This window comes from Pelophylax lessonae (genome assembly GCF_965119305.1).
Source record: "Pelophylax lessonae genome assembly, chromosome: 1".
Classification (NCBI taxonomy): Eukaryota; Metazoa; Chordata; class Amphibia; order Anura; family Ranidae; genus Pelophylax; species Pelophylax lessonae.
The window spans coordinates 760741843-760766060 of record NC_138768.1 but is presented as its reverse complement, the minus strand read 5'-3'; the positions used below and the strand labels follow the sequence as shown (position 1 = coordinate 760766060).

At 43.1% G+C, this 24218-nt stretch overlaps 1 protein-coding gene across 1 annotated transcript in view; it reads left to right on the top strand.

The window, feature by feature from the left end:
- DTHD1 (death domain containing 1) overlaps positions 1–24218 on the top strand; it is a gene marked incomplete at both ends in the record, with an annotated part of 162468 nt that overhangs the window by 92529 nt on the left and 45721 nt on the right. Inside the window, one exon of the mRNA XM_082274161.1 lies at positions 8907–9237. Coding sequence (XP_082130287.1) covers positions 8907–9237 — 331 coding nt within the window. The remainder of the gene's footprint in view (positions 1–8906; positions 9238–24218) is intronic.

The window sequence follows — 24218 nt, the reverse complement described above, 5'->3', positions numbered from 1 at the left end:
TGTGAAAAATAATTTCGGCCGGGTACCTTCCACTGCGGTGTCCCAATAGCGACAAATTTTTTGAAGGCCTCAGACTCCACCAGCTTGTATGGTAAAAGCTGGCGGGCTAAGAGTTCCGACAAGCCAGCTGTCAGACGCCGGGCAAGGGGGTGACTCTGCGAGATTGGCTTTTTGCGCTCAAACATTTCCTTCACAGACACCTGACTGTGGGCAGGTGACGAGCAGGAACTGCTGAAGGTGAGAGGCGGAGGGGCGGGTTGTTGATAGGGGGCATGGAGGACAGCAGTGGTTGACGTGGCTGAAGATGCTGGACCAGGAGGAGGATGGTGGCTTTCAGTTTGTGTGCTGCTTTTACTCATGTGTTGATCCCATAGGCGTTTGTGATGTGAGATCATGTGCCTTCGCAAAGCAGTTGTACCTAGGTGGGTGTTGGACTTCCCACGACTCAGTTTCTTTTGGCACAGGTTACAAATGGCATCGCTGATATCAGAGGCAGACACACAAAAAAAATGCCACACTGCTGAGCTTTGCAAGGACGGCATTCTGGTGGTGGCAACAGCTTGCGTTGATTGGCGTGCTGTCTGGCTGACCCCGGGTGCCGAATCTACATGCTGTCTGACTGCGCCACTAGCTCCTTGCGATGACCTCCTCCCCCTGCTTCCAACTCGTCTCCTCCTCCTCTCTGTCTCCCCATCTGAACTTTCCCCCTCTTCTTCTGCTCTTCGAGCAGGCACCCAGGTGACATCCACAGACACATCGTCATCATCAGCCGCTTCACTTGACAACTCAGCAAAGGCAGCAGCAGCAGGTACAACATCATCATCATCACAATGTACGTCCATGTGTATAATGCTGCCTGACTGAGACATATCCCCGTTATCTACATCCTCTGGCACTAATAGTTGCGCATCACTTATTTCTTCAAACTGATGTGAAAATAACTCCTCTGACGGATCAAGTGAAGCGGCTGTGGTGCTAGTGTTGGTGGTGGTGCCGGCGGGCTGGCGAGTGGTAAATTGAGAGGTGCCCGAAGCTGAGCTGGAGGAGGATGGTGCATTAAGGTTCCGAGCGGAAGCTGTAGACGATTGGGTGTCCTGTGTAAGCCAGTCAACTATGGCCTCAGAATTTTTTGAGTTCAGGGGCTGTGGTGGCCTCTGAACACTGGGCATTATTCTAGAGCCTAAGGAAATCACAGCACCACGACCACGACGGCCCTTGCGGGGTGGCCTGCCTCTGCCTGTCATTTTTATTTTAATTTGTTGTTACTGTTGTACTATGAGTGCAAGCTGCTGTGCCACCTTATATATCAGTGGTGGGTGGGCAGTGGCACAGTACACTCTCTGTGGACCTGACAGCAGTCACTGGCACCCAGGCAACTGCAATTTAAAAAATATATATATTTTTTTTTACTTTGCAAGCTGCTGTGCCACCTTATATATCAGTGGTGGGTGGGCAGTGGCACAGTACACTCTCTGTGGACCTGACAGCAGTCACTGGCACCCAGACAACTGCAATTTAAAAAATATATATATATTTTTTTACTTTGCAAGCTGCTGTGCCACCTTATATATCAGTGGTGGGTGGGCAGTGGCACAGTACACTCTCTGTGGACCTGACAGCAGTCACTGGCACCCAGGCAACTGCAATTTAAAAAAATATATATATATTTTTTACTTTGCAAGCTGCTGTGCCACCTTATATATCAGTGGTGGGTGGGTGGGCAGTGGCACAGTACACTCTCTGTGGACCTGACAGCAGTCACTGGCACCCAGGCAACTGCAATTTAAAAAAATATATATATTTTTTTTACTTTGCAAGCTGCTGTGCCACCTTATATATCAGTGGTGGGTGGGCAGTGGCACAGTACACTCTCTGTGGACCTGACAGCAGTCACTGGCACCCAGGCAACTGCAATTTAAAAAAATATATATATTTTTTTTACTTTGCAAGCTGCTGTGCCACCTTATATATCAGTGGTGGGTGGGCACACAGTGGCACTGCAGTGGGCACAGTACACTCTGTGGACCTGACAGTCACTGGCAGCCCAGGCAACTGCAATAATAAAAAATATTTTTTTTTTCAATTTATTGCAACAAGATGCTGTGCCAACGTATATATATCAGTGGTGGGCAGTGCACTGCAGTGGGTACAGTGCACTCTGTGGACCTGACACAGCACTCACTGCAATTATGACAGAGAAAAAAAAAATATTTTTTAAAATGCCAGGTACTGTGCCTGTGCCACCCGAAATGAGTGTGGTGTGCACACAGTACAGTCTGTGGTAGGTCTGTGGCCTCTCACACACAGCGGGCAGGCAACTGCAGTGTACAATAGATATATATATATATATATATATATAAAGAAAAAAATCTATTACCTTACCAGCCCTTGAAAGGGCTTTTGGGGACACTATATATATATATATATGTATATATATAAAAATAAAAAAATCCTCAATTACCAGCCCTTAAAAGGGCTTTTGGGGACACTAGATAGATATAGATATATATATATATGAAGAAACAACTCAATTACCAGCCCTTAAAAGGGCTTTTGGGGACGCTAGGTATATATATATATATATATATATATATAAAAAAAAAAAAAAACACAAATACCAGCCCTTAGAAGGGCTTTTTGGGGTGCTGATATTACAGCAGTAGTGGACCAAGAACACTGCAAGACCAGGAACACTGACTAACTGTCCCTAGCTTAACAGCAGCAGCAGCAGCAGCAGCTCTCTCCCTATTCTCACTACACACACTGCTTCAGAATGATCTAAGATGGATGCTGCCCTTGCTTATTTATAGGAGGTGGGAGGGTGTGGGAGGGAGGTACGCTGATTGGCTGGAAATGTGTCTGCTGACTGTAAAGTTCAGGGTCAAAGTTTGCCTCAATGATGTCTTATGGGGGGCGGACCGAACATCGCATATGTTCGCCGGCAGCGGCGAACGCGAACATGCTAAGTTCGCCGGGAACTGTTCGCCGGCGAACAGTTCTATACATCTCTAGTAGTAGGGACATCATTGAGAGGCGGGCGGCCGGCCAGAGGCGGGACATTTTTAACCCATTATCGGCCAAAATGGGATAGGCCCATTTTCGGCCGATAATTTCGGTGGCCGAAATTTCGGTGCATCCCTAGTGTATACCATACATGCTGTTCTTCCCTTTCGTCTCACATTAGCCCCTGAACTCATCGGTGCTAGAGAGATCCACATTTATTTCTCCGCTCTTGACTGCTCCCCAACACAGCAGATTCTTATGTGCTGACCTTTCCGGATTTACAACTCCCCATTTGGGTAGGATAGAGGGCCTATCCCTACCTCTGGACAAAAACTCCCCCATCCCACTAGATTTTTAGTTTAGTTCAAACCCCCTATCCTTACATCCCACTTCCACTTCTTCCTGCTCTCTCCTTTCATCCACCCTCCCTTACATCATTTTTTTTTCCATTATCGCTGTCTAATCACTATACCTATAACTATCCAAGCCAAAACTCTAAATATGCCCTCACTCACACCCCACTCAGAACATATTACTCTTAAGGTTGCGTCTATAAATGCAAAAGGCTTAAATATCCCAGAAAAAAGATCGCAATTACTTGCAATATGCATGGTACCAAGGCAGACATAATTTTCATACATGAGATCAATTTTAGAACGGATGCTATACCCAAGCTGAGTGTTCATCACTACTCACTGGCTTACCATGCTACCATACTTTGATAAAATCTAAAAGCGTATCCATTGTAATATCTAAACTTGTACAGATACAAATCACAGACTCCCTCATAGATGAAGAGGGTTGATATGTTTCCCTTAAAGGCTCCTTTAGGGACATACCTATAACTTTAGCCAACATCTACAGCCCCAACAAATCGCCAGTGATGTTCTTCCGAAAAATCACACAACTTCTCTCAACCTTTCAATCTGGTTTACTCATCTTAGGTGGCGACTTTAACGTATCCCTCAACCCATTAGAAGACATGTCCACCGGTACATCTTCCATACAGTATCGTGCAGTTAAACAAATTAAACTTCAACTCCAGGACTTACTTCTTCATGACTCATGATGCACACTGCACCTGGACACTAAGGATTATACTTTTTTTCCCCAACCCACTCTCTTTATTGGAGAATTGATTATATATACCTATCTCAGAGAGACCTCTCCTTTCTTTCCAACGCAACGATTGAGCCAATGATGCTTTCCGATCACCACCCTGTTATGATGACCCTTACACTTCCAGACAAGATACCAATTTCAAAAACTTGATGGCCCCTGTTTCTGCTACTCAAACTCGCCTTTCCACTCAAAACTATTTCAGAGAAAATTATACCCCAGAAGTCTCCCCATTGCTTTGAAGGAATGCACATAAATGCGTGCTAAGAGGGGTCATTTTGGGTATGGCAACTGTGAGAAAAGCCACTCTCAACTCTCTTATGACCAGACTTCATTCCCTAGAAACCAACCACAAACATTGATAAGCTCAACTAACGTATCAGGAACTCATACAGGTCCAATCAAAACTTTTAGAAGAACATGGACGTAAAGTGAAACGTAAATTCGCACTTTACTAGAAACTACTTTATGAAAATGGCAACAAATGTGGTAAGTACTTGACCAGAGCTATTCAAGATAAGAGAGCGGCAAACACAGTACATCGGCTCCACTCCCCACAAGGTCATGTACTATCAACATCCTCCGATATTGCGGCTCAGTTTGAGCATTATTATGCAGACCTATACAATTTGCCTGAAGCCCCCCGCCCTACCCCAGACTTAAACTCCAGGAAAGAAGCAATAACAGACTTCTTAAGTGCGTATTGTCCTAAACCTATTACCCAAAAAGGTGCTTGTGAAATGGATAAGCCATTGACAATGGACGAACTTAAACTGTTATCTGTTAAACAACTAAAAGCAGGTAAGAGCCCAGGACCAGATGGCTTTCCAGCAATGTATTACAAAACATTTTGGGAAGATCTTGCTGACCCTTTTCTTTGTGCATTTAACTCCGTGTCCCCCTCAAATCCTGCCTTGCGGGAACTTCCTGAAGCCCTTTTCACAGTTGTCCCTTAATCAGGGAAAGACCCATCATAAGTAATAAATTATCGACCAATACCCCTTTTGAACGTCGACCTGAAAATCTTTGCAAAGATTCTGGCCAATCGCTTACTCCCACTGCTCCACTCCCTCATTGCCAAGGATCAGGTAGGATTTGTCCCGGGAAGAGAGGCTAGGGACAACGCTACCAAAGCCCTCAACCTACATAACTGGTTAACAACCTCAAAGATGCAAGGCTTCCTTCTATCTCTAGACACAGAAAAGGTGTTTGACAGGTTGGCCTGGGACTATATGGTGGCTGTCCTACGTAAACTAGGCATCCAAGATCATCTACTTGATTTTATCATGTCTCTTTATGCAAAACCATCAGCTCGTGTCCGGGTTTATGGCCTCCTGTCAAACGCCTTCCCCATTTTTATTGGCACAAGGCAGGGCTGTCCACTATCACCCCTTCTTTTTGTACTCACTCTGAGGCCCCTCCTCTGTCATCTGCGGGCTAAAACGATATCCAAGGTCTGATAGTAGCTGATAGATCTTATAAAATAGCGGCTTTTACCGATGATATATTACTGTTCCTCTCAAAACCCCTTACCACACTTCCCAACCTTCTAAAAGACTTTGAGCTCTTTCATTATATCTCCAACTTCATAAATACTATTAATAAATTACACGCTCTCAACATTACCCTTCCCACCCCAACTGTAACACAATGCCAACAAAACTTCCCCTTCACCTGGAAGCAGGACATCATCACCTATCTAGGCATCCAACTACCCACTAAACTTTCAGATCTTTATTCCAAAAACGTCCTACCTGCCTTACGCACACTAGCAGCTGACCTAGACAGATGGAATAAACCTATCTCCTCATGGTTCAGATGGGCTGCCATCCTGAAAATTAATGCCCTACCCTGATTTATCTTTTGCAAACAATCCCAATTAGATTACTGCCTGTGTTCTTCAAATCCTACAAAAGCATTTGTCTAACCTTCCTTTGGCAATGCAATCTAGAGATCTAGAATTAGCTATGACCAACTCACCATTCCCAAATTGAAGGGAGGAATCGGCCTCTCGGATATACGCAACTATTATAGAGCGTGCCACCTCTCACGAAGAGTTGACTGGAATATACACGATAAAGTCAGACTGGGTGTCTCTAGAAGACTCTTTCTTTACTCTTTCATTAAGATCTACCCCATGGATTTCCTCAAGCCATCTCTCACATGCCCTTAAGGAACACCCTCTTATTGTCCCTTCCTTGACATGCTTCCAGGATACTGCTCTAAAATACAGCCTCTCCTCAAAAAGAGGACCCATGATGACGCCTATCCGCTCTAACCTTGATTGCCCAATGGGAATAGACAATATCTTCCTAAAGGGGATATCCCCCCAACCATTTCTTTGTGCCCACCATTTACTCCAAAATGGCAAGATTACAGACAGATCAGACCTTATCACACAGTGGCCGAACATCCCAATCCCGCAATGGTTCTACATGCAAGTGCGCCACTTTCTTCACTCTTTAAACCACACTAAAGAGATCTCCAGACCCCTTACGCCCTTTGAAAGTCTCTGTTCTAAAAGCACCCCACAAAAATATGTTATCTCCTATATCCGCACACTCCTGTTTCCAGACAGACCTACTCTAGGAAAGGCCTGCCTGGCATGGGAACGAGATGTTGACGTGTCCCTCTCCCCTGATGATTGGAACCACATATATACCCACACTCACAAGGGATCTATCAACATAACGACCCAAGAAAACTGCTATAAAATCATTTTGAGATGGTATACAACTCCTGCTCTGTTACATAGAATCAATCCAAGTCTCCCCAACCACTGCTGGAGATGCAACCGGGAGACGGGGTCATTACTGCATATCTGGTGGAATTGCCCCCGTATACAGACTTTCTGGGCTGAGGTACACTCTATAATTACACATGTTACGACCTACCATCTTGAGTACTCACCAACACAATTTCTTCTTCACCATACATCCCTTCGTCAGAGAGAATATCATAAATCTCTTGCCATGCACATAGTGAATGCAGCAAAACTATGCATACCAATACACTGGGGCACAACCCACACAACCTCGATCTCAGAGTGGTGATTCTGTACTTGCCAAATATGCAGCAGAAATCTCCCTCCACTAAGTCTGGCTGCAGCCATTTTGACTGTGGGCAGCTGAAGCTGCTGCCTGTTCATTTCCTGGATTTACTCAGGCACACAGACACACACAAGCACACATATATACAGGCATACACACACATATACACAGACATACACACATGCACATATATACAGACAGACAGACAAACTTACACCACTGCTTGCCAGCACATTTCTCCTCTCTTGATGAACACTCATGGATCTCTTCAGTCTCCTATTATCTTTGCCCTCATCTAACCTCCTCCAGCTCTACAGCTCTCCTTGGCTGTCCTATGAATCATCCCTCCTCCCTTGCTGGCAAACTCTCATAAGAATGAGAGAGAGCTGTTTATGATGTCATTACCCTAGGTATATTACTAGACAAGAAAGAGGAAGTTGGCTGTATAAGGTATTTGCTGGCAGAAAAAAAATGTTTTACTATCCAAAGTTAAAACAACAAGGGCAGAAGATTTAATAGATGGAAAGATGAAAAAATTACTGAAGGTCCGATTTAAATACAAGGCGCCTGACATTAAGAACTTGTGGTTATAATACTGAAGGTATCCAGTGTTGAACTAATAAAGTACGCCACTAAAGCACCACTCAATGCTCAACCCTTCCCTACCTTAAGATTAATAACCTAACCAACCTCTAAAATTAGTGTTAAATGCTTGATGCACCCTGAAAACAAAAACACTTAAAACTTAACCTGTCCCTTGAAGTGACAAAAAACAAATTAGGCTAAAATGTATATGTATAAGAAGATAGTTTATATTTACTTGTTCAGGCGCCCATTCATGAATTATTTTGCTTAAGAAGTGTTAAACGCCTTAACTGCCTGCCAGACTCTGTGGTTCAACCAGCCAGTCTTTTGAGATTTTATAATACCAAGATTCCAGATTTGGTTTTATATATGTATTTTGTTATTGCACAATATACCTTTCCCTAAATGCGGGGCTTTTTTTACTTTTCCAGTTATTTATTTTTCTGCAGTAAGGACAGTAGTGATTATTTAAATATCTTCTACTTTAAGCTTGTCATCAGAATTTTTAAGAAAATTTGATTTTGCATGTTTGGACTGTAAAGGGAGCTCTCTCAGTTAGCATCTTATTTCTATTTAAAGAAGAAGTAAATTGTCTTATCAGCTTTGTTAATCCTTTATTTTATCTAGTTGTTGTTGATCTCCTTAAGCCCCCAAGCCACTTCATACCTACTAGTTCTTGCTCCAGTAACAACTGCAATAATTGCTCAGGGTGGTCTTCTGGTGATGACAATGGTGGAACATGCCTTTGACTTCAGCGTCTGCATAGCCATTTATTTTCTGCATTGTATGTGTATATGACTGGGTGACAATGTAGGAGAGAAATTAGAAGATAGGGCCAGAGTGTTGTCAGTCTTTATTAGGAAGTGCATGAGCAAGGAGTTTCTTTGTGGGAACCACAGGTTTTTAATTCAAGCTGATTTAAAAAGATTGGAAATTACTTTTGAAATTACATAATTTGTTGAAGATTATATGAAATTTTAGAGATTTTATTGTTTGTTTAATCTCTTTTTAAATATGCTTGTTATTTGTGCACTTTAAACCATAGCTTACACTTTAATTTTAAAACAAAAAAAAACAAAAATATATAAAATAGGTTGTCAAATGAATCTATTAACAGAAATATAATTTTTTATGTTATTTTTTTTACAGATACACAGTAGAAGTCGAAGGTGAGGATGAAGAACAGTTGGCCTGCTTCATTAAGGCTCCTTCTTTTGTCCTACAGAGCCTAAAATGTAGATTTATTGATGAAATTAGCTCATTAATGGTGTCAGATGGAGAAGAATTGGTCAGCAGTGTTTTGAATATTTCAAGTCAAGAAGCTGATCTTAAAATCCCATTTCCCATAAGTATTTCAATTCCATTCAACAGTCATTATAGAGGTAGTTATAAGGATGTGATGGTTAAAACAATTGATGAAAAGCTTCAAGCGAGTTATATAACACCAAACTCTTTAGATGGTTATCATGGGAATCACAAGGTTAGTACAATTTTGTATCCATTTTACTTCATTCTTTGTAATACTATTTTTTTATTTATGATCATTAATATACCCTTTGTTGAGGGCTTTAAAGGAAAAGATTAAAAACAAATCCCCCCCAAAACAATCTATTTCCTCGTGGAACAGGATGCTGGAGCAAATCTTTTAAATGTATAAAAAATTGTGATTGACTTTGCAGCTTAACCCCTTGCCGACCGCCCCATATACGATTACTGTGGGGCGGCGACTCTTGTGCACAGAATGACATACAGGTATGCGATTCTGCACTTCCAGTCCTAGGGCGCTCACGCACTCTGCCCACGACCCGATCTGGGTGTCATTGGACACAGCGGGTGCCAATCAGTGGATCCATCGATTGTTCCTGAGAGAGGCAGACCGACGGTCTGCCTATTTAAACAAGCAAAAAGTGGGGTTCCCCTTAATGGGACTTTACAGGCACATAAATCATATGAAAAGGAGTTAGTTAGAAAAATAATAATTTTAAATTTTATTTATAAACATATATGATAATGGTTTAAAAACAATGCAGGCAAAAAGAAGAGACAGGTAAATCATCCACAGCAGTCTGAACTGAAACCCGACATGTTTCGAAGCCAGGGGAATTTGCTTCTTCTTCAGGGGATGGTTCAAACGGTACTCTAGTGAATAGATAAATTGATATATAAAAAACCATGAATTTTAAAGGTTTTTTTAAAGCATTACAGCGTAACTCTAGAGGTTTACATGATAAGTATTAACATTGGCGAGTACTTACAGGGTTGAAAAATAACTGTGCTCAGGTAGCCTGCACGATTAAAAGCATCTGGTGGGTGCGAGTGTCCTTGCGACAGAATGCAATAAAGGAAATGGTAAATAGACATCCTGGTCAGTAGACCATAGCTGTTGAGGTCAGGTGTGTAACCCACAATCACTGGACGTCTGAAGTCCTCAAATTGAAGAAGCCAGGGACAGCCTTTTAACATGGATGGATACCAGAGGCATAGGTAGCACCGATCTGAAAAGTAGACAGATCAGGGCTACATTGGTTGATATATATAGTTAATAAGTGAGGGGAAATTGTATTTATTAGTAGCACTTTAACAGACAATGTGCCATAAATGGCCCAACATTAGAGGGGCATATAAGGCCGATATAAAATATAGCGACTAAGTATAAGGCCAAAAGGACGTTTAAGAATGCTACATGATAAACGGGTCAATTAGAAAAGAAAGATCGATACCTGGGTGATAAATGATGGTAAGATGAACGGCGTCCTCTCTGCACCACAGCCAGCAAACAAATGCGCTGGCTGTGTGTTGCGAGAGGTGCACTATAAGAGTGCTGGCCGATTAGTGAGAGGCGTTTGTCAGCTGGCTTCAAAGGGGAAGGGCTTCCCGGAACGCTGGTGCCGGACCCGCTCCCACAAACAACGTGCGTCACACATGACACAATGTGGGCGGGAGCGGCATCTGCGCTCCACCGACACGGGGATCAGGGCCGGAAGTGTGAATACACTGCGGCTCCTAATTGGTCCAAGCTGAACCACAAGGGGACAGAAGATAGAAGAAGAGGACCAAACTACCACGCACATAGCGCGGTGTATGTCTCCCCGTGCCGGGACGCCCAGTGAAGGAGGGGCACAACCCGGAACCAAAACAAGATGCTGAAAGAGGTTTAACAATAACAAAATATTGCCAGATTAGTTATAATGCGGGAAAGTGTGCTATGATTGTATCAATCGAGGGTATAAATAATAATTATAATTATTGCATATACTTGTCAGCAAGGGCACAACCCACAGATGTAAACAATTACAGACACAGGAGAACAAAAAATGACAGGGTCATCAGCAACAGGAAAATATACATACAACGTATGTCAATAATAAAGGAACAATATAAGATAATGAAACAATCATCAGAAAGTATATATGTATATTTTTAACACATGACAATATCAAACATATAATCTTTATACTTTAAAGGATTGCATGTTATACAATATATAATATAGTTGAAAGCAGGACAGAAGAACCATGTAGGCATATAGACACCGATATACAATATAATGGTATATGAAGCCCCATTGTGCTAAGGGTGAATGAACTGATGGCAGTCTGGTTGGGGAGGAGAATTAAATCTCCATCCCTCCAGAGTTAAAACCCTCAAGGAAGGGCTTGAACGATAAGGATCCATTAAGCCCTGGGGGCTCAGTGGCCCTGAGCGAATAGATCCACCTTAATTCAAGTTGGAGGAGGGACTTATTCCAGTCCCCTCCTCTAGGGGCAGGATGGACTCGATCAAGGATCAAGAACTTCACCTTAGGCATTTTGCCGGCATGTGTTGTAGCCACATGCCTACCCAGAGGTAACTCAGGGTCTGCTTTCCTCATGCTTAAAAGATGGCGATAGGCGCGTTGCCAAAATTCCTGTTTGGTCTTGCCAATGTAAAAACATTGGCAAGAACAAAGTAGGAGATAAACCACGCCCATCGTGCGGCAATTTGCAAAATTTGAAAAACTAAATACACGCCCTTTATTCCAACCTAACATTTCTCAAGCACAAAGAGAGGCGATTAACAACTTGGCAACTAACAAATCCATTACCATCAAGCAGGCTGACAAAGGTGGGAACATTGTGATAATGGACAACATCCAATATATCAAAATGTGTACAAACATTTTAAACAATACCAATTGGTATAGGCGTATCACACCAGATATAATTACCAAGTACAACTTGGAATTTTATCAGTTGGTGGATACTGCCTACCTTAACAATGTTTTTTCTAAAGATATTTGTAATTTTATCCGCACCAAATTCCCCGTCACCCCCACATTCTATGGCCTCCCAAAGGTGCACAAAAGTACTACTGATCCTCCCGGAAGACCGATCATTTCGGGATGCGGGTCTATTACAGACAATGCAAGTAAGTTAGTTGATGCGTATCTTCAACCTCTTGTTCATAAGTTACCTTCCTTCACGAAGGACACCATTCATTTCATCAATAAAATTAAGGACCTTTGGGTCCCCCCTACTGCGTCTTTAGTCACTATCGATGTAGAGGCTCTCTACAGCTCAATCCCCCATTCCAGGGGTATTGCAGCTGTGAAGCATATCATATCTGGCCAAAGCCCATTAAATGCCTATGGAGAGTTTATGTTAGACTTGTTGTTGCACATCCTCACGCATAACGTGTTTACTTTTAATGGTTCCCACTACCTCCAGGTGCAGGGGGTAGCGATGGGCACTTGTTGTGCCCCATCTTATGCCAACCTGTACCTGGGGGAGTGGGAACATTTTCTTATGGACGATGACACAATGTTGATGTACACTGGTCACATCCTTTTTTGGACCAGGTACATCGATGACGTGTTCCTCATCTGGGACGGTCCCACAGAGTCCCTTCAAGCCTTCTTGGTTCACATGAACAAGAATGACTTTAATCTTTCATTTACGATGAATATGGACTCTGATCAGATCACCTTCCTTGATGTCGAGATTGCACGTAGCGGAAATGGAACTTTACAAAGTAACCTCTACCGCAAACCCACCGCGGGTAACACCATATTGCATGGATCAAGCTTCCACCCCACCCCTCTACTTAGATCTATTCCCACTAGTCAGTATCTGAGGCTCAGACGAAACTGTTCAGACCTCAAACTGTTTCAAGTGGCTGCTGACGCACTCCAAAAACGTCTGCTACGTAGGGGTTATTCTAAGAAATCGCTAAAACAAGCGTATCAACGAGCTTTAAATAGTGATAGACATGAACTATTAGCTCCAAAAACACCAGTTAGTCTTAGAAAGGAGGACACAATAAGGATTATAACTCCCTACAACCAACAACATCAAAAAATTAGGCGCATTGTATCCAAACACTGGCACCTATTGACCTCAGATCCTATATTGGGCCAATATGTGTCAAATTCACCCAATTTCACCTACAAAAGGGCTCCAGCATTGAGAGACAAAGTAGTTCGCAGTGAGTTTCACGACACCGATATGTCCACCTGTTGTAAATATAGAGGGACATATATGTGTGGCAATTGCAAATATTGTGGCTACATGTTCACACAAAGATTCCCTATATTGCCCAATGGAACTGTCCACCGACCTAGGCATTTTGCAAATTGCCGCACGATGGGCGTGGTTTATCTCCTACTTTGTTCTTGCCAATGTTTTTACATTGGCAAGACCAAACAGGAATTTTGGCAACGCGCCTATCGCCATCTTTTAAGCATGAGGAAAGCAGACCCTGAGTTACCTCTGGGTAGGCATGTGGCTACAACACACGCCGGCAAAATGCTTAAGGTGAAGTTCTTGATCCTTGATCGAGTCCATCCTGCCCCTAGAGGAGGGGACTGGAATAAGTCCCTCCTCCAACTTGAATTAAGGTGGATCTATTCGCTCAGGGCCACTGAGCCCCCAGGGCTTAATGGATCCTTATCGTTCAAGCCCTTCCTTGAGGGTTTTAACTCTGGAGGGATGGAGATTTAATTCTCCTCCCCAACCAGACTGCCATCAGTTCATTCACCCTTAGCACAATGGGGCTTCATATACCATTATATTGTATATCGGTGTCTATATGCCTACATGGTTCTTCTGTCCTGCTTTCAACTATATTATATATTGTATAACATGCAATCCTTTAAAGTATAAAGATTATATGTTTGATATTGTCATGTGTTAAAAATATACATATATACTTTCTGATGATTGTTTCATTATCTTATATTGTTCCTTTATTATTGACATATGTTGTATGTATATTTTCCTGTTGCTGATGACCCTGTCATTTTTTGTTCTCCTGTGTCTGTAATTGTTTACATCTGTGGGTTGTGCCCTTGCTGACATGTATATGCAATAATTATAATTATTATTTATACCCTCGATTGATACAATCATAGCACACTTTCCCGCATTATAACTAATCTGGCAATATTTTGTTATTGTTAAACCTCTTTCAGCATCTTGTTTTGGTTCCGGGTTGTGCCCCTCCTTCACTGGGCGTCCCGGCACGGGGAGACATACACCGCGCTATGTGCGTGGTAGTTTGGTCCTCTTCTTCTATCTTCTGTCCCCTTGTGGTTCAGCTTGGACCAATTAGGAGCCGCAGTGTATTCACACTTCCGGCCCTGATCCCCGTGTCGGTGGAGCGCAGATGCCGCTCCCGCCCACATTGTGTCATGTGTGACGCACGTTGTTTGTGGGCCGGCACCAGCGTTCCGGGAAGCCCTTCCCCTTTGAAGCCAGCTGACAAACGTCTCTCACTAATCGGCCAGCACTCTTATAGTGCACCTCTCGCAACACACAGCCAGCGCATTTGTTTGCTGGCTGTGGTGCAGAGAGGACGCCGTTCATCTTACCATCATTTATCACCCAGGTATTGATCTTTCTTTTCTAATAGACCCGTTTATCATGTAGCATTCTTAAACGTCCTTCTGGCCTTATACTTAGTCGCTATATTTTATATCGGCCTTATATGCCCCTCTAATGTTGGGCCATTTATGGCACATTGTCTGTTAAAGTGCTACTAATAAATACAATTTCCCCTCACTTATTAACTATATATATCAACCAATGTAGCCCTGATCTGTCTACTTTTCAGATCGGTGCTACCTATGCCTCTGGTATCCATCCATGTTAAAAGGCTGTCCCTGGCTTCTTCAATTTGAGGACTTCAGACGTCCAGTGATTGTGGGTTACACACCTGACCTCAACATCTATGGTCTACTGACCAGGATATCTATTTACCATTTCCTTTATTGCATTCTGTCGCAAGGACACTCGCACCCACCAGATGCTTTTAATCGTGCAGGCTACCTGAGCACAGTTATTTTTCAACCCTGTAAGTACTCGCCAATGTTAATACTTATCATGTAAACCTCTAGAGTTACGCTGTAATGCTTTAAAAAACCTTTAAAATTCATGGTTTTTTATATATCAATTTATCTATTCACTAGAGTACCGTTTGAACCATCCCCTGAAGAAGAAGCAAATTCCCCTGGCTTTGAAACATGTCGGGTTTCAGTTCAGACTGCTGTGGTTGATTTACCTGTCTCTTCTTTTTGCCTGCATTGTTTTTAAACCATTATCATATATGTTTATAAATAAAATTTAAAATTATTATTTTTCTAACTAACTCCTTTTCATATGATTTATGTGCCTGTAAAGTCCCATTAAGGGGAACCCCACTTTTTGCCTATTATCACTAGGGATGTGGCACACATAAAGCGCTAGGCTTAAGCACCTTTCCTGCCTATTTAAACAAGGCAGATCATCATTCTGTCAGTAGGGAAGATAAAGATCTTGTGTTTCTGCTAAGCAGGAATACGGATCTCTGTCTTCTCCCAGTTAAAGCACCCCCCACGCAGTAAGCAAATACTCCCTAGGAACAAATTTAACCCTTTGATTGCCCCTGATGTTAACCCCTTCTGTGCCAATGTCATTAGTACAGTGACAGGGCATATTTTTTTATCACTGATCACTGTATTAGTGTCACTGGTCCCCAAAAAAGTGTCACTTAGTGTCCCATATGTCCGTCGCAATGTTGCAGTCCCACTATAAGTTGCTGATCGCTGCCATTACTAGTAAAATAAATAAATCAATAAATAAAAAATCCATAAATATATCCAATCATTTGTAGATGCTACAACTTTTGCACAAAACCATTCAATATACGCTTATTGAGATTTTTTCACCAAAAATATGTAGCAGAATAAATTTTAGCCTAAATTGATGAAGAAATTCGATTTTTTACATTTTTTTATTGGATGTCTTTTATAGCAGAAAGTAAAAAATATTGTTTTTTTTTCCAAAATATTCGGCCTTTTTTTGTTAAAGCGCAAAAAATAAAAACAGAGAGGTGATCAAATACCACAAAAATAAAGCTCTATTTGTAGGTAAAAAGGACATAAATCTCATTTGGGTACAGTGTTGCACGACTGCGCAATTGTCAGCTAAATTATGCAATGCCATATTGCAGAAAATGGCCTGGTCATGAAGGGGGGTAAACATTCCGGAGCTGAATTGGTTAATAATTTCTAGAAAGAGCTCCTAGCATGCTTATCAGAATGGAGTGGAAATTGCAATAACCCAAAACAACCCATCAGGTTTCAATTTACCATGGATACTGTAAGTGATAGAAGTACTTTTCACATAGTTCTGACTTATAAATATAAACTAGAACTGATATTCAAGTTATAGGTAGGTACTGTAGAACTAAAGCTGAGGTCCAAGCACACTACATCACCTACCCCCAACTATTTGCAAGGCGGGCTTAAATAAAAAAAAAATTGAAATATCAGAATTTAAAAAAAATATATCAGATATTTAGGTTAGCTAATGTGGTGGGTCCTGAGTCCAGCCCAAAAGCTTGCCATATACTGATTGAAATTTGGCAAGTTTAGCAGCTACCAGCCGAATTGCAATCATTGTGCAGCTGTACTTGCTTGAATGAAGTAGATTCTTTAAATGACTTCTATCTGAGGGACACACTTTTGTTGAGTTTATCCTGACAGTGATGGGTCCTAGTCTCATAATACAATGTCCAGACAGGGGGAATTCCTTCATCCACCAACCTTATTCATGTGGATGGAGGAATACTTCATTATTTTGTTTTGTTTTATTCAACCTCCTGAAAGAAGAAAAAAAACACCCATCTATGGCCAGCTTAGGTGGCGTGAGTGGAAAGCATACTATATCTGTTCCTACCCTCATTGACAGCTATTAAATACTGAAGAGGAAAAATGGCTACACTTCAGATCCTGCCATGATTGTTAGAACAATGTGTATCCAATAAACTGTGCTTACTAATGGTAGTTGAAAGCCAGATTATATCTGTTTATAGGAAGTCTGTTAAATATTAGGCATTTTCTTTTCACTGCTGTGAGATAATCTAATACAAATGATGCTCCAAAGTTAGTATTTGTATACCACTGTAAAATCAAGTTATCCACACATGGTGGCAGCATTGGGCAAGGCCTTACACACTGCTAGAATCACTTTGAAGGAAAGTAAGGTTTAGTGTAGAGAAACTGCCTTTAAGTGGTCACAACTAAGTAAAGCAAACAAGTTGCATGTACAGTTATATGCTGGTGTCCATGCTTTATTGGTTTTGAAGAATACCCAATTAAATCAGTGAGGCTGGTACCCAGTTCTAAATTTTGGTACCAATTCTGCAGTAACAATGAAGAGAGATGATAGCTGAAGGCACTTAAGGGCCAGTTCACACTCTTGCAAGTGCGCCGATCGCATGTAATATCGGAGCGCACTGATCCTTCATTACATGTGATCGGATGTGCGGATGCGAATTCAGCCATACACTTTGTATGGCTGAAATTCGCACTGCACCCGCACAAAAGACGCACAGGACCCTTTTTTCCAGCCGCATCAGGATCGGATTGCACAGTGGTTCACACTTGTGCGATCCGATCCTGTGTGAACTGTCAGATCGCACTGCGATATGTGATCAAACTGGGGGTGTCGTTAACATTTAATTGACACCCCCTGCGTATCGCATATGGCAGTGTGAACTGCCAGATGTGCGTTTGCGATGCGGGAACAGTCTGCGAATTCGCTGCCTTCCCGCATCGCACAAGTGTGAACCGGGACTTAAAGTTTTTTTTTTTTTTCTTAAAAGGTGTTCCTCTCTTGCAAATTCCAGCAAACTCTCAAAATTCAATCAAAGCAGTGTGATTGTGCCCATTGTCTACCGTTTATCTTCTCTACATTGTTTATCTTTCTCCTTCCTAATAATTGCATGGTGTCTGTATTGTCACTTTATCTAACATCTCTTAAGAGCTGCTTCTTATTATAAATGCCTGAATAAAATGAGAATACCCCCGAGTCAGTTCAGATACTTTTGTGGTGCACTGTGTATTTACATCTATATACATGGATAAAAAAAACAAGCAACCAGTGTGGATATTTAACCCGACTAGATTCCATATTTTTACTTTTCAGCAAAGGGACTAATATATTAGCAATAGCTTTATGTCTTATATTAGATTAACGAGATATATATAAATTACTTTTTTTCTGGGGCATAGAAGGCTTTCTCGTTGTGATTTGCCTTCTAATAGTTATTTTGCTTTCTATATTATTTTTTTATACAGTGCCTACAGTTTTCAGAGCGCTTTACAAAGTAAGGGCAGACAGTACAATTACAATACAATTTAATTCAGGAGGAGTCAGAGAGCCCTGCTCACTAGAGCTTACAATCTAAACTGGAAGGTCAAGTAATACAAAAGGTAATAACTGTGGGGGATAAGCTAAAGGAGAACATGAAAGTAAAGTTGTTCATGGAGGTAAGATAGGCTTTTCTAAAGAGAAGGGCTTTCAGGGATGTCCTAAAAGTGGACAGGGTAGGTGTCACAGTCTGGAGTCAAGCCAGGGGCCAGTAGCTATAGCAGTGGAGCAGCATCAACTGACAAGTCAGACAGGTATACGAACAGGTCACCCTGGCAGGTGACATTGGTTTGCCTGAGGTGTGGGGTCTAAGAGCGGTATTCACCAGAGCTCCTAATGGTGGATATGGGTTTTGCTGCAAGTTAATACCAGGTGGCAGTCCTCAGGATCAACCCACCAGGAGGTGAGCAAGCCGGGGTCCAGTGGCAGATAAGCAGGTGGGGATCAAGCAGAAGCATTGAGGAACAAGCCAAAAGTAGACGATGAATGGTTGCAGGTTGGGTTTAAGCAGAAGCTTAGTCGAGGAACAAGCCAAAGGTCAGTAACGAATAATGGTAATGAAGATACAGATGGCAGCAGGAGAGACAAGAATGAGATATGGGCTGGAGAAAGCACAATAATCTGGCAAACAGTGAGTGCAGAGACATGGCCTAAATCAGAAGGTGCACGGGAAGAGCAAAAAGTTCAAGGTTTAGCAGAAGTCAAGGCAAAAAGCAGGGTCCAATGGATCAGGCATCTCAGGAGGCTCAGTGGGAAAAGTCATTTCTAGACACAGCAGAGGTCCCAGGTTCCAGTCCAGACCCTGACAGTAAGAGATAGTCAGACAAATAGGGCTAGAGAGTTCCAGAAGATGGGAGAGGCTCAGTAGAAGTCCTGGACATGAGCATGGGAGGAGGTGATGAGGGATCTGGAGAGCAGGAGGTCTTAGGAGGCATGAAGAAAATAATTTGGTTAGTATTTTGAGACTAGGTTAGTGATGTAGCTGGGGCAGAGTTGTGGATGACTTTGTAAGTTGTTAGTATCTTGAATTTCATACATTGAGTGCCAATTGAGAGATTGGCAGAGAGGGGTAGCATACTCTCAACGGTTGGTAAGCTGGATGAGTCTGGAAGCAACATTCAGAGTGGACTGAACTGGGGATAGCCTATGTAAAGGTAAGCCAATAAGAAGGGACTTGCGGTAGCGGTGTCATTGGTTTATGAAGGTGTGTATTTTGGAGATGTTGGGAAGGTTAAGGTGGCAAGATTTGGACAGCGATTGAATGTGGAGCCAAAAGGAAAGTTCAGAGTCCAGGATTACACCTGGTACCCTGGCATGCAGGGATGGGTGGATAGTTGTGCCATCGATCTTGACAAAGAAGTCAGGAGAAGGGGCACATGGAGGAGGAAATACGAGCTCAGTTTTAGATAGATTGAGTTTGAGGAAGTGGTGTGACCTTCAGTCTGATATGTCTGTCAGTAAATTAGCAATGTGTGAGGAGACTAATGGAGGGAGCTATGGGGGAGAGAGAGATAGATTTGGATGTCATCAGCGTAGAAATGGTATTGAAAGCCTTGGGAGGCTATCAGCTGACACAGGAATAAGGGATGAAGATCAAGAGTAGGAAAAAACAAAACCTAGGGGGACTCCGGCCGAAAAAGGAAGAGGAGAAGAGGATGTAGAATTGTAAGTTACACTGTAGGTGTGATAGGATAGGTGGAATAAGAGCCAAGGACGAGTACAGCCATGGAGACCAAGGAAGGGGAGTTTTTTTTTTGAGGAGGAGTGGTCAACTGTATCAAAGGCAGAAGAGAGGTCTAAGAGTAGGAGTACAGAATAGTGACCATTGGTTTTACCCATCAGTATATCATTTGTGAGTTTTAGGAGGGAAGTTTTTTGTGGAGTGTTGAGGGTAAAACCAGGCTGAAGGGAAATTCTTACTGAGGAGGTAGCTCAGTCAATTGCAGACCAGTCGTTTAAGGAGTTTGGATCATTGTTTGTTAAGGTTGGTGGGATCCCATGAAGGCTTTTTAAGCATGGATGTGACGAGTGCATATTTTAGAGAGTTGGGGAACATATCAGAAGAGAGGGCATATTTTAAAAAGGAAAAAATATTTTTTCCAGTTTTATAAGTGATCATTTTAAAACAAGTGCTACTCTAGATATAAAATACACTGCTCAACAAAAATTAAAGGAACACTTTGGAAACATGTCAGATCTCAATGGGGAAAAATATCATATTGGATATTTATACTGATATGGACTGAGTAATATGTTAGGAATGAAAGGATGCCACATCCTTTGATGGAAATGAAAATGATCAACCTACCGCTGAATTCAAAGACACCCCTAAAATCAAAGTGAAAAATTGATGCAGCAGGCTAGTCAATTTTGCTGAAATTTCATTGCAGCAACTCAAAAACGTACTTAGTAGTTGGTATGGCCACCATGTGCTTGTATGCATGCCTGACAATGTCGGGGCATGCTCCTAATGAGACGGCAGATCGTGTCCTGGGTATTTCCTCCCAGATATGGACCAGGACATCATTGAGCTCCTGAACAGACTAAGGTGCAACCTGGCGGTGTCGGATGGACTGAAACATAATGTCCTAGAGGTATTCTGCTGGATTTAAGTCAGGCAAAAGTGGGGGCCATTTAAGGGTATCAATCCCTTCATCCTCCAGAAGCTGGCTGCATACTTTCACCACATGAGGCCGGGCATTGTCGTGCACCAGGAGGAAGTGGGAGCAGTGGGAGCCAATGGCAATGTCTCAGCCAATGAGGAGAGGGAGTGTTGGGACAGCTGAGTCTCTTATGCACATCGCTGGAATGAGAGGGGGTTCAGGTGAGTATTAGGGGGGTGGGGGGCTGTGTGTAAAAGGTTGTTTACCTTCATGCATATAATTCATGATGATAAAAAAAACCTTCATCCTTTACAATCACTTTACAAGCAGCTTAAAGAGGAGCTCCACCCAAAAGAGAAACCTCCCCTTGTTCGCCCCCTCTCCCCCCCAAAAAGTGCCAAACTTGGCAGTGGAGGGGGGGGGGGAGCAGATACCTGTCAAAACCAGGTACCTGCTCCAATTTCAGGGTAAGATCGCAGCATGGCGATCTAAGAAATTTACACCCCCTCCTCTTTCCTCCAGCTGCCTTCTGGGAGATACACAGGTCCCAGAAGACAGTGGGAGCATTCAGAAAAGCGCAGCATGACTCACGCATACACAGTAGGACACAGGCTGTGAAGCCACAAGGCTTTACTTCCTGTTTTCCTTAGTGAAGATGCTGGTGCCTGCACCTCGAGCTGGTGGCTTGGGATGCCGACATCGCAGGATCCCTGGACAGGTAAGTGTCCTTATATTAAAAGTCAGCAGCTACAGTATTTGTAAATGCTGACTTTTATTATTTTTTTTTTTTTACAGGCTGTATTATTTCGCTTTAACGAAATAAAAAAATAAAAAAAGCCAGCATGAAAAGAAAACTTTTTTTTCCTGCTTTCAGGTTTGCTTCGGAAACTGATTAAATAAATAATGCAGCTAATTCAATGTATGAAATGTGGTTTATGTTTTAACAAGCACTGAGCAGAAACACCTGCCTGGTCAACTCTTAGCAAGTGATTGCCATAATTGTGCTTCTGTATCCTAATTCAAGTTAGAAAAGTTGGAAATGGCCGTTTGATTGAGATGCAGTTTCATGAAGGGGTCTCTCAAAAACATCTCTCCACATCCAGTTATTCTTTGGAGTACAAACAGAAATAAAGATCTAACTTTAAATCAAGAAAAGTTGGGCTTTAAAAAGGGTGAAATTGTTTCAGATCACCATCAGGGCCGGTGTTCCGTAAGAATTACCTACCCCGTGAGAAAAACCTACCCTCGTCACTTCCTGCCAGGAACAGCTGAGCAGCGCAGCAGTGCGCATGCCCACAGCCCCGGATACCTAATGGAACAGCTGAGGAGCTGACTAGTGCCCATGTGCACTAGTATGAAATTATCACGGTGTCAGTGAAAAAAAACCTACCCACGCGGCGCTTACATTAAAACAGCTGTGCTGCAATATAAGTCATCTCCGCTCCTGTCCCTGTCACTGCCCTGATCTCGGCTAGTAAATATAAAAGCGGCTCTCGGCTCCGTGATTTATGTTTTCATACACCCGCCGCCGCTTTTATATTTACTATCCGAGATCAGGGAAGTGACAGGGACAGGAGTGGAGATGACTCATATTTTAGCCCAGCTGTTTTAATGTAACCGCCGCGTTACACACACTGAGGGTGCACCGGAAGTGACGAGGGTAGGTTTTTCTCACGGGTAGGTAATTCTCACGGAACACCGGTCCTACCATGGGTCCACTTTGAGAGGGGCGGCAGAGGCGGCTCTTTAATAAGGTGGTCACTTAAAGTGGAGTTCCACCCTAAAATTATACTTACCTCCATCTTCTTGCTCCGGGTCACCTGAAAAACAAATGGATAATCGCAATTTTTTTTTTTTTACTTACCTTGTTTTAGAAGAAAGTATACTCACCTTACTTCCTCTTCCTCCCCTCGACGGCCACGGCGAGTCGTTACTTCCTGGCTTGCAATGATTCCTGGGAGCTGAACGTCATCGCTCCCAGGAATCAATGCGCCTGCACCGGCCCCGACGTCAGTTCCGGTGCAGGCGCTGTCATACCTTTGCTAAACAGCTTCTGGGCATGCCTAGAAGCTGTGCAGGAATGACGCTGCGGTACCGGAAGTGACGGCGGGGCCGGTGCAGTGCATCGTGGGACCGAAGAAGACGGAAGAGGACGCAGAAGAGGATCGCACTGGCTTCAAGCTGCCCACACCTGAGATGGCAGCGCTGGACAATACATTTTTAAGGTAAGTATTTCTTCTAAAAGGTAAGTGCAACCCGGGACAGATCAGAGGCTATCCATTGTGGAATGCACTAGCCCTGACTGTCCTGGGGGTATTTTTATAAAAAAAACTTTCCCAGGGTGGAACTCCGCTTTAAGCCTCGTGTCCCCCAAATAAAGAGACCTGCCTCTGAGGGTGGGTAGCAGAGCTCCCTGCTGTACCACACTGGCTGCTCTTTAGTCTCGGATTCCCTGACTGTGGGCTCGGTTGATTCCTCTGGGTCCCTCTCTCCTGCCTCATGCAGCGCCGCTCAGCCCAGTGTCCTCCCCAGCCAGAGTCCTGAAGCCCAACCCCCCCCCCCCATCCATTCCTTCTGCACAAACAAAAAAAACAAAAACCATCCCGTACCCCACTCTATCTCCTCGAGACAGGGACCCCATCTTCACTGGGGACAGGGACTCCTTCTTTCTTGGGGACAGGGACCCTATCTCACATCATGGCTTCTTTGCAGCTATCTCTGACCAAAAGCTCTTCCCCTACGGGGGACATACCACTGCCTGACAGGGATGATGAGACCTCTGAGGTGGTGAAATGTACACAGCCACTTCTCTTCTATGAGGCCAAATTTAAGAAGCTCTATGTGAGTACAGCACTGATAGAGACCGAGCACTGTCTGTCCATATACTACCTAAGCCGGGCTGTTTACTACCCTAGCCTGTCTATATACTACCATGGCCTCTCTGTACACTACCCTAGCCTGCCTGTATACTACCTTAGCCTATACTACCCTAGCCTGCCTGTATACTACCCTAGCCTGTCAGTATACTACCCTAGCCTGCCTATATACTACCCTAGCCTGCCTGTCTACATACTATCCTAGCCTGCCTATATACTACCCTAGCCTTTCCATATACTACCCTAGCCTGTCCGTATACTACCCTAGCCTGCCTATATACTACCCTAGCCTGTCCGTATACTACCCTAGCT